This window comes from Scyliorhinus canicula, chromosome 16 (genome assembly GCF_902713615.1).
Source record: "Scyliorhinus canicula chromosome 16, sScyCan1.1, whole genome shotgun sequence".
In the NCBI taxonomy this organism is placed as follows: Eukaryota; Metazoa; Chordata; class Chondrichthyes; order Carcharhiniformes; family Scyliorhinidae; genus Scyliorhinus; species Scyliorhinus canicula.
In genome coordinates, this window is record NC_052161.1 from 138,152,550 (window position 1) to 138,169,375 (window position 16,826).

General features: G+C 42.5%; 1 protein-coding gene across 4 annotated transcripts in view; it reads left to right on the forward strand.

Moving 5' to 3' along the window:
- Positions 1 to 11,689, forward strand: part of clstn1 (calsyntenin 1) — a 99,771-nt gene extending 88,082 nt beyond the window's left edge. For 3 of the 4 annotated variants that reach the window (XM_038822120.1, XM_038822119.1, XM_038822121.1), the window contains 4 exons: positions 1,188 to 1,333; positions 4,212 to 4,347; positions 6,304 to 6,488; positions 7,276 to 7,481. In XM_038822120.1, the coding sequence (XP_038678048.1) occupies positions 1,188 to 1,333; positions 4,212 to 4,347; positions 6,304 to 6,488; positions 7,276 to 7,470 (662 nt within the window). In that variant the 3' untranslated portion in view covers positions 7,471 to 7,481. Of the gene's footprint in view, positions 1 to 1,187; positions 1,334 to 4,211; positions 4,348 to 6,303; positions 6,489 to 7,275 lie in introns of all 4 variants that reach the window. The other variant, XM_038822117.1, reaches the window with a different exon arrangement.
- The last annotated feature ends 5,137 nt before the right edge of the window (positions 11,690 to 16,826 follow it).

Genomic DNA, 16,826 nt, shown 5'->3' on the forward strand with positions numbered 1-16,826 from the left:
AAAGTATTATCCTTTTTCCTCGCCAACCTCTCCAAATAGTGATTGATGGATAATGGACCCATAGACAGAAAAAGACCTTCCATAAAATCCCTACAATGCAGGTGGAAGCCCATTGAGTCTGCACCAACCCTCTGAAAGAACACTTTACGTTGGCCTATTTCTGTAACCCCGCTCATTGATTATGACCAATCCACCTAACCTGCACATCTTTGGACTATGGGAGGAAACCAGAGCACCTGGAGGAAACCCACACAGACACTGGGAGAAAGTGCAAACTCCACACAGTCATCCAAGGCCGGAATCAAGCTTGGGTCCCTGGTGCCCTAAGGCAGCAGCGCTAGCCACTGTGCCACCCGTATGAACCTTTGCAGCACCTACATATGGCATCTTTCTTGGGTGCTGGTGTTCATATTGCAAATAACTATCCATTGAACTTCGATTGGAAATGTGCATCTGATGCCGGACGCGGACAGGGCCAAATCAATTGCAGTGTTCTACATCCACTGTGTTCCAGCAGAATTAGAATTTAAACGAGGTACTAAAAGGGCCACTTGTGGAATTTGAGCTGGAGCATTGGAGAAAGTTTGAAAGGGAGAGAAAGTTGAATGGGAGAAATACTATTTTTAATTATTGCCTCAAGGTGCATCTGCACCATAATATAACCAATTAAAAGAGCAAGTAAAATTTGTAATGCCTCCAGGTGCTGAATGAGATTAGTTTTCACTATAGACTATTTAGGACGGCAAAAAACATGCAATTGATCTCTTTTCCTCAATTTTCTATAGTCATTCATTAAATCACTAACTCCTTTTTGGCGTCTGATTTTCTTCTGGCTCCTCATTCATTATTAACTGAGTGTTAGCTTTAATTGCTAGCAAGCTATTTGACTGTTTGATTGATCACTTGCAGCAATCTGAGATAACAATCTTGATTGTCTTTGTCCCTTTCCCCTAAGTCAGAGAAGCTAAACCCAATATGAATATTACTAGTTCTTTCTGATGAGTAAAATAACAGATCAGGCGTCATGTCTGGGACCTTTCTAATGGGTTCAGCTGCTCTCTTGGATAAACAATACTGAGCTATGTCCAAATAAGTTTTCCAATTTCAATCACTTTGGTATGAAAATCCTAATGCCAGGTATCTTTTGGAATCTGTTTCATGTTCTTGCATTGTTTTAATTTGTGTAGGTGTGAACACTATGTCAAGTTATGAAGAGATGCTGCATTTGATCCGTTACCGAAACTGGAACAGTGAGTCACTGTTTGAAAGGAAGTTTAAACTTGTTTGCTCTGAGCTGAATGGACGCTATGCCAGTAATGAATTCAAAGTTGAGGTAGGTGAAATTTCCTATGGCTTTCGGTGAAAGAAGCTTGAAAAACTTCTGTTGCATGGAAATCTTTAAAATAGCGTTTAACTAGCTGACTGGAGTTTTTTTGATGAGATGAGAGTTGTCGAGGGCAAAGCTGTTGATGTGGTGTGCACGGACTTCCAAACCAAAAGGCATTTGATGCAGTGCCGCCAACAGACTTGTTACAGCTCATGGAATTAAAGGGACAGTAGCAAAGTGGATGAGAAATTGGCTGAATTACTGGAAATGTTAAATGGATTTTTTTTGGCTTGGAGGAAGGTTTGCACTGCAGATACACAGCGGGCCAGTGTTTTGGACTCTTGCTTTTCCTGGTGTATACAAAAGACCTGGAACTTGTATACAGGACATAATTTCAAATCGTGTAGCTGATGCAAAGCCTGAAGGCATTGTAAAGTGTGAGCAGGATAGTGTAGAATTTTATGGGATGTAAACAAGTTGGTGGAATGGGTAGACAGGTGGCAGATGGAAGTTCATGGAGAAGCGATCTAAAATAAAAGGTAAAAATCTAAAAAGGGGACCTGGTGGATAAGTCATTGAAGGTGACAGGGCGTGTTACGAGAGCGGTTAATAAAATGTCCAGTCGGGCAGCATGGTAGCGCAGTGGGTTAGCCCTGCTGCCTCACGGCACCGAGGTCCCAGGTTTGATCCCGGCTCTGGGTCACTGTCCGTGTGGAGTTTGCACATTCTCCCTGTTGTGGGTTTCGCCCCCACAACCCAAAGATGTGCAGGCTAGGTGGATTGGCCATGCTAAATTGCCCCTTAATTGGAAAATGAATTGGGTACACTAAATTTTTTTTTTAAAAGAAAAAATAAATAAAATACAATGTCCAGTATCCTATGCTCTATTATGATAGCTTGTATGAACAAGGAATAGCTTGTATGAACAAGGAGGTTATGTTAAACTTGTATAAGACACTAGTTCTGGAGACTTTAGAACTGTTGTTCTTGGAGAAGAGAAGACTGACGCTATCTGTTAAGAGTTATTCAGAATCCTGAGGCATATGGACAGTCGATGGGGGAATAGTCTTGCCCTTCATGAAAAGATGATGAACAAGAGGGCACAAATTTAAAGGAATTGGCAGAAGAAGCAGCTGTATGAGAAATAAATTTTTCACACAAAGGGTGATTAGTATCTGGAAAGCACTGCCTGCGTGTGGTGGAGTCGGGTTCAATCCAATCATTCAAAGGGGAATTAGAATGTTATTTTTCAAACAACAATGTGCCATGCTAAGTGAATTGCTCATTTGGAGAGCATGAGCCGAAGGTTGTAACAATTCTGTGGTTTATTGAGTGATCAGGAGTTAACATCTCATTTAAAGCATAATTTGCCTATTTGACAAAGAACAAAGATTAATGAAATTTATAATTTGCATTAGCACATTATTAATAGAAGCCCCGTGAATATATCTGAATCTTGCCCATGGATGTACCAAATTGTTGGTTTATTTGGAATTCTTAATGTGCAACTTTTGGATTTCCTTTTGATATTTCAATTGTGGTGAAGTAGGATCTGTTTCGGTGTAGGTTATTGTTTTGGGGGGTAATGTGAGCATCCCTAGCATGGCCAGCATTTGTTGCCCATTCCTAATTGCCCTTGAACTGAGTAGCAGTGAAGAGGCGGTCATATTGCCTTGGGTCTGGAGTCACCTGTAGGCTAGACCTGGTAACGGATGGCGGATTTCCTTCCCTAAAGGTCATTAGTGAGGCAAATGGGTTTTTACAAGAATCAACAATGATTTCATGGTCGTCATTCGGTTTGTAATCTCACATTTTTATTGAATTCAAATTTCACCATTTGTCATGATGGGATTCGAACCCGGGTCAGCCTAAAGTCTCTGGATTAGGAGTCAAGTAAAAGTACCGCTACGCCACTGTCTCCCATGTGCTGTGGCAAACTTTTTTTAAATGTATGACTTTCATATTATTGTGCTAATATGAAAATAATAAAAATATACATCACAATGCAAAAATAACGCAACAAACCATCAATAACCTGCACTAACTTAACCCCCCCATATTAAAACAAACCCCTTGACAACTGATAGTGACTAACTCTTTTTTAAAAATGGAAATGAATGGCTGTCATCTTGTGTAGAACCCTTCTACCAACCCCCTAATGCTGAACTTGACCTTCACCAAATGCAAGAATGGCACAAGGTCACCCAACCAAGCTGAGACACTGGACGGAGCGGAAGATCTCTGCCCAAGCAGAACTCTTCTCCGGGCTATTACTGAGGCAAAGGCAAGGACATCCGCCTTCACCCTCTTCCATAGCACCGGCGAGTCTGATACTCTGAAAATGGCCACCAACTGACCTGGCCCCAGATCAACATATCTCTGACATGGTGCTAAAAGAAGAGACCCAGAAGCTCACTAGCTTGAGGTAAGACCAGAACATAGAGATGTGGTTAGCCGACCCACCAAGAGCAACGCTCACCCCCCAGAGAGGAAAAAAGTTAATCTTCGCCAAGTGGGCCCTGTGCACCACCTTGAACTGGATCAGATGAGGACAAGTGCAAGCGGGTGTGGCATTGACCCTGCAAAAAGCCTTGCTGCACAGCACATTGTCCAGAATAGGATCCAATTCACCCTCCCATGTCCCCTTTGCCTCATCCAAGGGAGTGGACTCCGCCAACAGGATCTGGCTGTAAATATCTGAGATGCAGCTTGGGAGGGGATCGGAATCCACCTTTTTCTCACACACACACACACACACACACACACACGCGCACCCCAGAGAGCTGTCAATTACATGATGACTGTAGGAAGCTTCATGTCCCTTGTCCTTGGGAAAACATCGGGAATGTGCTTAAACTGACTGAGATGTACATTTTATTTTCAGGTCAATGTCATTCACACTGCTAATCCAGTGGAGCACCCCAACCATGTATTGGCCCAGCCGGAGTTTGTTCGCCCAGTTCAGCATGCTTCCGTTGACTTGTCTGGGCACAATCTTGCAAGCCCACATTCATCCTCAGGTACCTGCAGAAGTTTAATTATGGAAGGTGGATTTTGAAGTCCCTGCCTTTTCACTTTTTTGCAAAATTCAAACAACCAGTTTCAATTCGCTAGAATTCTGATAAGGGGCAGTGTGATGGTTAGCACTGCTGCCTCACTGTGCCGTGATCCCCGATTCAATCCCAGGTCACTGTCCTTGTGGAGTTCACACATTCTCCCCGTGTCGGTGTGGGTCCCACTTCCACAACACAATCGGATGTGCAGGGTAGGTGGATTGGCCATGACTAAATTGCCCCTTAATTGGGAAAATGAAGAATTGGATACTCTAAATTTATATATTTTTAAATTTCTGACAAGACCTTGGTTCAATCAGACCAATTGCACTGAGTGAATTGTGTTTTGAATGTTAATTTGTTTATCATGTGAAAATGTATACGTAGTGCTCCTAATGAGAGAAATAAAGTTATTAAATTTCCATCCGTGGAATATTTCAATGCCATGCATGAGTTTCCCAAATCTGCACTGGACATAAAGCCACATTCTCTAATGCTAACCAAGGATTTTGCTCATATCAATCCTAGTATTTACAGTAAGAAAATGTTTTTAGTGTTCCTGTGGTTAATTTCTTTATTGTATTTATTAGAATCCAGCTATTTCAGCATTAAGTTGATTTTAAAGAACAAATCAAGATCGCAACAGATTATGGTTGGTCACATCAGATTGTTGCAATCAAGATTTCATTTTGACCTTAATATCAATGACAGCTGAAGCTGGTAAAATGGCATTGGGACTTTTCCACAACCAGATGCCATATCAAAGGACTTGTGTTGTCCTTCAAGAAGTGTAGTGCCAATTGCAGAGCTTTACCTACTTCAGAATCTCTGGCATGAATTGGAAAACTGGAAAACATCTTGGAAAAATATTAGGGTTTCTCTCTCCTCCCCACCCCTCCCCCGTTCCATTCAATCAAAATTACAAAAATTATATTTCATATAATAAAGGCAGCTACAGTTTTATTCGGAGTCATCGAGAAAAAGATGAAGGCGTTGAAATCATTTTTGATTCTCAGCCTCGTCTGACTGCAGTTTCTGCTGGAGGAAAGATCACAAACCTCCGACCAATACTTATGGGATCACTCTTCCAGCAAATTAACTTTTCCTGTTGATTTATCAATAAACTCGCCAGGAGACACTTCCCTTTTGGTTCCATCCCACCCTTGTTTTAATTGGTCATAAAGTAATAACTGAAATTTGGATAGTGTTCCTTTACTCTTTTTTTCTATTTGCTTTGGAACTTGAATATTTTTCTGTGTATTTACCTTCTCATTTCAAGTATTTTCTGTTTCTAGTTGCATTAAGGCGTGAATCTAGGTGTCATTGTGTGTAATGTCGCCGATAAAACATCATGGGATTCCATTGGGCGTAGAATGATGTTTAAATTATCTGCATGCTCATGATATTTCCTGTATTCCCTGTGGGGAAGATAATTGAATATTTTACCCAGGGTACAGTATCTAGTATTTTGTTAATTGTGCATGCAGTCCCATAGTCAAGATTAAGAGCAACTTGTATTCGGGCAGCTACCAGCTCTTTATAATTTGTCACCTTTATAGTTCAGACCAGAAACTAGCTGTTTCACATTGCATAGAAGTCCCCCAATGTTTTATTTAGTGGCTTCCTAACGACCTGAAGCAAATTGCTTCAGCTGGTGACGGTTCTGGCGAGCCTGGAATGAGGTTTTAAAGTCAAATGTATGATAAATGCCAAGTATCCACATTATGAAATCTGGTTAACTTATTAAAATACACCCAGTGTCGTTGGATGCAAGTGTGGAGCTGGAGAAGATGGCATCATGTTCCCAGAAAGTCATGATGCTTTTAGTTTTAGTAAATGTAGATGCTCTTGTGGGCCAGGTCCCTGTCTATGTATTGATGTGCCTTTTAGCCTTTTATTTTAATAACTTTTTTTTTCTTCAAGTTGTTCCCAGCGCCGCAACAGTTGTCATTGTGGTTTGTGTCAGCTTCCTGGTCTTCATGATAATCCTTGGGGTTTTCCGAATCCGTGCCGCACATCAGCGGACTATGCGGGATCAAGAGAATGGGAAAGAGAATGAGATGGATTGGGATGATTCAGCCTTGACAATTACAGTAAACCCTATGGAGGTAAATGGCTATTTAATACAGTGCAAAACATTTGTTGAAATTTTTAACTATGCAGGAAATAAATTGCTAGTGTGCACTTACATATGTGCACATGCATGAGCAAGTTTTTTGGGGTAGAAGACAGTTTATGAGGTGCAAGGGCAGCCCTGCAAACCATGTCCACGTGTTTTGGGCATGCCCGGAGCTTAGAGTTCTGGCAAGGGTTCGGTAGGGCAATGTCCAAGGTGCTTTACATACGGATGGTGCCAAGTCCAGAGATAGCGATCTTTGGAGTGTCGGAAGACCCGGCTCAGGGGGCGAAAGAGGCCGTCGTCGTCTCTTCTTCCCCCCCCCCCCCACCGAGTGTAGAGACTTGGGTTACCGACATGGCTGGGTTTCTCAGCCTCGAGAAAATAAAGTTTGCCTTAAGAGGGTCTACGCTAGGGTTCTCGCGGAGGTGGCAGCCGTTTGTCGACTTTCTTGGGGAAAATTAAAATGTCAGCAGCAATCCGTGGGTGGGGGGCTGAGTGCTTCATTGGGATGGTGTGGGAAGACTGGGCCGCGTGGGGTAATGTCTATTTAATTGTTATTGTATATTCTCTTTTTGCACTATGTTAATGTTCGCTCTAGTTTGTTTTGTTATTATTGTTACTAACTGTTTTATTAAGAAAAATTCTGCAAAACCTTAAAAATATTTTTTTTTAAAATATGTGCACTTGCATATTTATAAATAGCTTTAATCTATGTTTTGAAGGGACAGAAGTCATCACATTCCTTGTAATATTGATCTATTATGTTGCCTCACTAGACATATGAAGACCAGCATAGCAGTGAAGAGGAAGAGGAGGAAGAAGAGGAAGAAAGTGAGGAAGGTGATGAGGAAGATGACATTACTAGTGCAGAATCTGAAAGCAGTGAGGAAGAAGAAGGTGAGCAGGAAGACCAGCAGAATGTGAACAGACAACAGCAACTTGAATGGGACGACTCAACTCTTACCTATTGATTTCTCTGCTGTCGCTTTGTGCTTTTGGAGACTCTGTTGCTCACTCCATCTGACCTAAGGAACCATCTTGCACTTTTTTCTTGTCATCTGATGAGTGACTTTAGCTAGACAATACACACAATTTTCAGGACTGTCCCCTTTGCTCTAAGAGGCAGCTTTGCTATTTTCTGTTTCCATTGAAAAGAGAAATTGCATTGAGTAGCGTTTAAAGTTGCTTGGTTTTGGCCTGGTCATAAATTTTTTTCTAGTGCATGTGGAAAAAAATTGCAGAAGAGGTCGATTTATGTAGAGGAATAACAAGATTTTTAATATTTTGTAAATACATTGAAATTATGTAATTAATGTCATTTGTGGTAGTGAAAACAGGGATTGGACAGACTTGAGTTTGAAAACTTTAAATTGACAGTATCTTTTATGTTGACCTTTTTGAGGCTTTGTATCAAATCTGCTCAACATACTTAAAATATGCTGGTTGTGTTATGATAAAGCCATCCTTACTGATGCCACATGAAATAGCACTCTTGTAATTTACATTTCAGTGTGTTCGGGTGTTAAAGCTGAAGTAAGGCTTTTTGGGCAATGTTAACTGCTTAAGCAGCGTAAACCTATAATTAAGCTTTTAAGACTGTATGCTCTTTTTTGCATAAAACTCCTCCATCTTCAAATATTTATGTTGTCAGTTAAAATGAAAGTGAAGGTTAACCAGAATGGAGAATTGGCAGCCACTGTGTAAACGTGTCACTACATTTTTTGGGGGGATTGGGGGTGGGACTGGCAAAAAGTAGGCCCTGTATAGACCAAGCATAGGTAATACTGTCTTTTTAAAATGGATGATGTACAATGGGGAGAGATGGGCTCGCCAAACTCTAAAATGCTTTCTTTGAGAACCATCCCTGTTGGCGCATACATGTTTCAAATAACTATGAAATAGGTCCTGTACATTGGATTGTACTGTAGTTTTAAGCTATCTGTTTACATTTAGTAAACTTTGGTTTCTCCTGGTAATACTATAGTTGAAATTGTACAAAGAAATTGGCTCATTTGTGAATCATCGTGTTTGGTTTTAAAACCGTTCTCTGCCTCCATGTTTTTTAAATGAATTTTTAATTGATATAAAAGAGTGTTTGCCAGAAAGGTACTAAAAATATGCAGCTTTGGTGAGATGCAGACAGCAGGCCTGGCTGAAGGAGACGAGGAGAAATTAAAAGGATCTCTGGAGTATTTGTGGTCAAAATTATTGTCGAGATGGTAGCTGATGCAAATTCGTGATGGAACCTTTGACTGAGGTAATGTGTAAATGGTTAGACGGGATGGGATGAATTTGGCTTCTCTCTAAGAAAAAGTGAGACCTGGTAGGAAGTGGATGGTAATGACTCTTCCTGTGCTCTTGGGTCCTTTTCTTATCCTTGAATTACCTGGAATTGGAAATGTCTTGCAAGGGTTTTTAAAATTTTAAATGTTGCAACATTTCTACAGCTTTTACATTCTGAATCCAGGAACTACTTGATTGAGAGCGTTTGCCTTTGTAGTTTCAAATGGCACACCATAGCAGTTTAGTGTCAAACAGAAAGAGGGAGGCAGTGAGTTTGTATGTCTGTGTTGATAAGGATAAACCTTGGAAACCAGAAATGGACAATCTTGTTTGAGTGCAGAGAATGTGGTTTAAGCATTATGAAAGGGCCGTTTGACACTTTTGAGCATTTTGAGCCATTCTGTGGATGGTAATATCAATAATTGTTACTGAACTTTAAAGGCTAAGAAATTAAGCCATCGGACTGGTTAAGCTGAAAATTCTGGGGGGTTTTCACAAATTAGCTTTCCATAGAAATCTGAAGACACTGTTTTGTAGTGAGTTTTCCAACAGCCCATTTGGCTCTGTGGTGAAAAAGCTAAAGTAGGGTTGGCCTGTTGTTTCAGAAAGAATGGGTGATTGGAAAAATGGTGTACAGGCATCCTAACCAAGTGGACCAATCGTATTATACCACTAATAGAAAATATATTTGCTTGCTGCTAAGTGAGTAATTTGTTAACGATAGAAGCTGAGTTTTGAACTCTAGTCCAGTCCAGACACACGGAAGCAAGATTCCTATTTAATGGAAGTTCTGAGATTTAGTACAGACTGAGATACTCTTTAGGATTTTCATCGGTCCTTACCAGCTGTACAGTATCTAATTCCCCGTTGTGGCCAAATTACCCCTGGCAGCCAGGTCTGCTCTTTTTGGATCTATCTTCTCCCATTCTCTGGATCGGGATCTGTCCCTGGCAGAAACACGTCGTTTGAACTGGATTGAGATGAGCTGGTTGGGAGTGCCTTGACTTTTGCAAGTAGAATAATTTTATGATGTACATCCAGGAGGTGGAATAGTCTCATTCTTTTGTAATTTTAAATTGTAGATTGCCTAACAATGGGGGATTATGGTTTTACTTATTTTGTCAAGTTTAAACGAGTGCTAGTTTTTTTTTCAAAGTTGGAAAAGTATAAATCCTTTGTTTAAAGTATTTGTCTGACATAGATGTCTTGTGTTCATGTTGTGTATGAGACTTGAAGTCTATCCATATATTGTCTGTCATCGTAGATAATGTATTAGACTTAAAGACTATCATGTTAAAAGCTAACCAAGGTGTAATCATGTTATAAATTGTACGTAGCCAATATGGGTATTACTCACAGATCTGTATGATAGATCAGTTTGAACAGTCTCTGAGCTACAATAAATTTCCAGCCCTAAACACTACAATATTGTCCAGCATGTTTTAATGAGTTGTGTAGTGTGAGATTTCTGGGGGTGATTAAACTTGCTGCCTGTTGCACTACAGTGTCAAAATAAAAGAACAATTAAAGCCAATGTTTGTCTTTTTAATAGTTGTGTAAAATGGTTCAAGCTCCAATATTCCTTCCATATTGTTTCCCACAAATGACCTGCAACTTAAGAATATTGCTATCAGTCCAGACAGCTATTTCAAATCCATGTTGTGTTGAAATGCTTAAAACAGTAGTTTGAGTATTCTGGTAGAATGTGTAAATGTTCATTAATGTTGGCTACTATATTTGTGTACAAACATGCTTATATCGCACGAGTAAATCTAAACGCATCATTCAGGAGGTTGAGTGCAAATCAGTCAGGTAATAAAACAAAGTGATAATGTGGTGGATTGAAATTGACATTCACTCGTGCGAATTCTTAACCAGGTTTCGATCTCATTAAAATTTATCGGCAACATCACTGCCATTTAGTGAATTCTGAAACATCGTTAAAATGGAGTTTAATTTCTGTTCTTTAAAAAATAAATTGGACAAAAATAATTATGGGATAAAACAAAATGCTAAAACATTGAGGTCTCACAGCATCTGTGCAGAGAGATTTAGGGTTAATATTTTGTCACCACAATTACTGTGGAGATATCGGGTTGTGATGAATGCCCAGCTGAGTACATGAATGCCCTTTTGAAGGAAGGAAAACTGAAAACTGCTGGTTTGTGCTACATGTAATTCCGGATCCTTATCATTGTGGTTGATTCTTAACTACTCTGACATGGGTTGGCAAACTGTCAGCAGTTCAAGAAGGTGAGCCACCGCTGCCTTGGGAAAATTTGGAATTACTGACCTTGCCAGTGCTGCAAATGATTAATTTCTTTTAACACCTATAGATTTTGCAGTTTTATTTTGACCGTAATTTTGAGATAACTGAAAAAGAGCAGTTTTGGGAGAAGGACAAGTTTCTGTATTTTGTGTGCAGTTCTGCAGGTGTTTTTCAAAATAGGTGTTTTTCACCACCAAAATGGGGACTCGAGCCCAATTAATGAAACATGGCAGGTTGCTGGATATTTACAGCCTTTGGGTGCTGCTCAATGTGGTTAAGGAATGGTTACGTAAGAGACTTGGACAATATATCAGCAGCACAAAATTAAAGTGTCGTCTACTGTTTGTGATTAAGGAGCAGTTCTTTATTCAGAGCCCTTTGCATCTGGAATATATGGACATCTCCCGATGTTCAATTTACTCGTGAAGCTCAGTTGAGATCGACAGAAATCTGGTAACTCCTAACATTAAAACGGGCAGTCTGCAAAAGATGTTCAACTGCAAAACTTTATCCATGTGAGAAATACATTGTAAAAATGGTTTAACCCTTTGTGAATGATTTTTTTTTGTTTGAAGTATTGTACTATTGTGTCTTACTGCTGTGCATTATTTAGCTGTAAATAAATCTATTAGCCTATACATGCGTTTGATAGTGTACTATTTTACTGCCTTTTGAGAGATGGAATGATGTGGTGGAGTCCACATTATGTTGCGTTGTCCCATAATTCAGGAGTAAATACTGGATGAAAGCAAATTACTGCGGATGCTGGAATCTGAAACGAAAGAGAAAATGCTGGAAAATCTCAGCAGGTTTGGCAGCATCTGTAGGGAGAGAAAAGAGCTAACGTTTCGAGTCCGATGACTGTCAAAGCCATTTTGACAGAGTCATCAGACTCAACGTTAGCTCTTTTCTCTCCCTACCTGAGATTTTCCAGCATTTTCTCTTTCTATTCAGGAGTAAATGTTGGCCACATAGTAAGTGATCAGACTTGTCGGACACAATTGATAATGGGGATCCTTTCTCTCTGCTAAACCTTTTCCCTCTGTTCTCCTTTCCCCCCCCCCCCCCTCCCCCACTACGCTTAACCCAGGTTTTTTGAGCCCAATTAGGAGTCTCCCCACTTGATGCATGCTGGGTAGGCTAACTGGATACCCAGCCCAGGAATGCCATTGATATTATGGAGCTCAGCCATCAGCCAATTTTCCTAACTTCAGTGGAGTTGCTAATACTTAATGGCAGGAAGAGGAGGAGCAAAATCCTAACTGAAGCAATGCAGGAAAACAGTGACACGCTTTTGCACTCTGTTTACATTCAGTGGAAAGAGCATTAACACTTCCTATTAACATGAAGGTCTGTTTCCTTAATCGCTCGTGAACATTCAGTGGTAATAGATGACTTCATTAACTTCCTGCCAACCCTATTGTAATGGACAACTTCAATATTAGATCAATAATGCTGGAGCTTGGGGCTCATTAGACCATAGTTCATACTTGAAATGGAACTTAAATTGTGAAGCTTTGTTTACTGGCCTCTTCCCTGCTCTGAGACTTTAATTCCAGATTGTTGCCCAAAATTGAATTTCTGCCTAGTTGAAGTAATGCACTTTGCTGGAATGAAGACAAGCGGTCTTGGGAGTTCCCCCCCCAAATCAACTTCCTAAAGCTTGCCGTCAGGCAAAATAGGAGTACATTGTTTAAAAATGTGTTCACTATGTGTACTGCACTAGTCAGCATTTATTGCCTGTCTCTGAGGGTATTTAAGAGTCAACCACACTGCTGAGGATCCAGAGTCGCATGTAGGCCAGACCAGGTAAGGACGGCAAATTTCCTTCCCTTAAGGACATTAATAAACCAGGTGGGTTTTTACGACAATCGGCAACGATTTATTTCATGGTCATCATTAGACTTTTAATTACAGGTTTATTTTTAATTCAAATTTGACCATCTGTAGTGAGATTCATACCCAGCTCCCCAGACTCTAGGTTTCTGGACTACTAGTCCAATGACAATACCACTACACCACAGCCTCCCTAGTACACAGGTAGCTGATTGAGCAGGGATACCAGAGCTCACAAGCGCTCTCCTGTTATGAGGCGATGGTGTTAGTTGTACAGTTGCTGTGTTTTTGTTTGGAATGAAGTTCAACTCTGCCTTCTAAATGGAAATGGGTTCTGAGACCATCCAAGATCAAAATTGGCAAGGAAGGGAAGAGGATTCATCTGAATACTTTAGTTGGAATCATCAGAAAGATCACCCTACCTAGGCCCATGCCCCCACCCTATCCCTGTAAACCAGTAACTCCACCTAACCTACACTGAAGCAATTTAGCACGGCCAATCCACCGAAGCTACATATCTTTGGGCTGTGGGAGGAAACCGGAGCACCCAGAGGAAACCCACGCGGACATGGGGAGAACGTGCAGACTCCACACAAGACGGTCACCCAAGATCGGAATCTATCCCGGGTCTCTGATGCTGAGGCAGCAATGCTAACCACTATGCTGCCCCATGCCCTTGATGTTGAATTTGGCTGGGAAACGGGTAGTGAATAACCAATGGTCCGAGTGTTCGTGGGCTGAGGAGGAGGAATATCGGGTACGAATCCAGATTTTAAATCTAGTACCTGGTTTTGGGAGAAAACGTGTGTGTGGATGTCAGCTGAGGAAGGATTGGATTGGATTTGTTTATTGTCACGTGTACTGAGGTACAGTGAAATGTATGTTTCTGCAAGCAGCTCCACAGATCATTAAGTACATTGGAAGAAAAGGGAATTAAAAAAAATACATAACAGGGCAACACAAGGTATACAATAAGCACCGGCATCGGATGAAGCATACAGGGTGTAGTGTTAATGAGGTCAGTCCATGGGACTTACGGTGACGCCGGGTGGGAGGCAGCCACGCAACGGAGGGCTCCCATTCGGGAACAGCATTTTCGGGGCTTTAAACCCAGTCCACGGAGGCGGCAAAGGCAGGGAGGAGGCACAGTAGAAGAAGATGTCGAGGATCAGCAAGAAAACGGCCGTTAAAAAAACAGTTGAGGGTCCGTAGGGGGGTGGAGAGGTCACCACGGGGTCACCAAGGAAAATGGAGGCTGGAGCTCCAGGGGAGGCCGCATTGCTTACGGCTGAAGAAATAACTAAGGTGATGGATGCAGAATTCGAAAGGCAGTTTACAAAGTACATGGAGACAATGAGGGAGGTTTTGTGTGCTGGTGGAGGAGGCGATTTCCCCGGTGAGGACGGTGGTGGCAAGTGCAGTGACGGAGGTCCGGGCACAAGGGGAGGGGCTGAAGGAAGTGGAGGAGACATTATTGCAGCACGGTGATCAACTTACCTCGATGGGGAAGGAGATGCGGAAGGTGATGGAGATTAACAAGGATCTGTGAAGAAAAATGGAAGACCTGGAAAACATTTAGGTGACAGATCCCGAAGGAATTGAAGGGCCGAGGCCGACTGAGTATTTTGTCGCTATGCTGGCGAAACTATTGGGGGAGGGGGAGGATCCCTCCTGATTTGAACTGGATCGGGCTCATCGGTCGTGGAGGCCTGTACCAAAGGCGAGTGAGCCGCCAAGGGTAGTGACTGTGCTTCCGTAGGTACAGCGTGAAGGAGAATGTCCTGTGCTGGGCCAAGCAGAAGTGGGTGGTGCAGTGGGTTGGTGCTGGTATACGTGTATACCAGGACTTTACGGTGGAGCTGGCGAGGAGGCAGGCTGCTTTCAATCGGGTGAAGAGGGCATTGTACATTAGCAAGGCGCAGTGCGGCATTGTATATCCAGCGAAGCTGAGGGTGACTTATAAGCTCAAGGACTTTTATTTTGGAACGGCGGAAGCAGCGGAGGAGTTTGCGAAGGCAGAAGGACTGTGGCAGAACTGAGAAATTGAGAAATGGCCATGTGCCGATGTAACCTCAGGACTGTATTTTCTTCTTTTTTGTTTCACTGCGTGCGGGTGTGTGGGCTAAAGGAGCCAATGTTGTATATATTTGGGCAAGGGAAGTGGGGGGACTTGCACTCAAAGTGAGGGCTCTTTGGGGTGTAGGTGGATATGCGGGGTGTGTGTGCTACAAGGGGATTTCGGGGATTTCTGGGCTTTCCTAGGGCCGGGCAAGGGGGAAAGGGATCTGGGCGGGGGCCTCCGCACTGGCCAGTTTAAGCCGGCCAGTGAACGGGAGTGAGGTGGGGGGAGGGGCTGCGGCCATCGGAGCCTGGCAGAACAGGGTCCGAGGGGTCTAGCCGGGGTAGAAAGTTGGGGGAGGAAGGAACCGAGGTTGGGGGGAGGAGTTTTACAAGAGGCAGTGGACGGGAGGAGTTGGAGGGGGGGGTGGATTTACAACTCTTGGGTATCATGTGCGGTACTCTTTCAGAGGTTGGACGGCGTTGAGTGTTGGGGGGAGGGGGGGGGGGGGGGGGGGGAGTGGACTCTATGGTGACCATGGGCGGTCCCGGACTCCTTTTTTCTTTTTCTCCTTTGTTTTTTGTTTCCACCGTGGGAGGGTTTGTTTTATTGGATGCATATCTTGACAGGTGGGCCGTTGTTTGGGGTGGTGGGAGGATGGGATCGTTGTTATTGTTAAGGGGATTGATTTTGTATTTGTTACCGTTTACTGTCTGTGGGTGGGGTGTAAATTTTGAAGGAAAATGTGAAAATGGAGAATAAAAACATTTTTTTTTAAATGAGGTCAGTCCATAAGAGGGTCATTTAGGAGCCTGGTAACAGCGGGAAGAAGCTGTTTTTGAGGTGGTTAGGCTTACAATACCCATCTACTGGCTCTACCTGGGGTTGAATGTGAGGAGCGACCATTTAAATGACCTGGGGGTGGGGGTGGGAGGAGAGAGAACGGGGAGGACTGCTCAACGGGGATGGTAGAAAATGTAAACAGAAAGACTTGATTGCTTACCTTGGAGAATTTCTACTTTTCACCATAAGAGGGCGTTTTACTTCCTGTCAAGTTAAAATTGTTAAACAGCATTTTAATAGACCTTTATTCGTATTCAACAGCTAATGCATTAGTTTTGTATATGTTAAACTTCTATTGAATAATCTTTATTATTGTCACAAGTAGGCTTGCATTAGCACTGCAATGAAGTTACTGTGAAAAGCCCCTGGTCGCCACATTCCGGCGCCTGTTCGGGCACACAGAGGGAGAATTCAGAATGTCCAATTCACCTATAGAAGCATATCTTTCGGGACTTGTGGGAGGAAACCGGAGCACCCAGAGGAAACCCACGCAGACACACGGTGAATGTACAGACTCCACACAGACAGTGACCCAAACGTGAATCAAATGTGGGACTCTGGTGCTGTGAAGTAACAGTGCTAAACACTGTGCTACTGGGCCGCCCTTTGTGGCATTTGCACTGTAGACTGTAGTAGGGACAATTATACGGGCCCATTGTAGGAATTTTTCATTATTTTAAATTCTTTCATAGGATACGAGTGTCACTAGCTCGACCAAGCCATCCTGAATTACCCCTTGAAGGTGGCACTGTTGCTCTCCCTGTGATGTCAATACACCCAAAGTGCTGTTGGGAAGTTCCAGGATTTGGACCTGATGATGATGATGAAGGAAAGGGTTACAATTCCAAACCAGATGCCAGATGGTATGAGGCTTGGAGGGGAACTTGCATGTGTCTGCTGCCCCGACCTTCACGGTATTAGGGAGGTCACAGGAAGGAGCCTTGGTGAGTTACTGCAATGCGATAGTACACATTGCTGTCACTGTGCATCAGTGAGGGAGTGAATGTTTACAGTGATCAAGAGAAGGGCTACTTTGT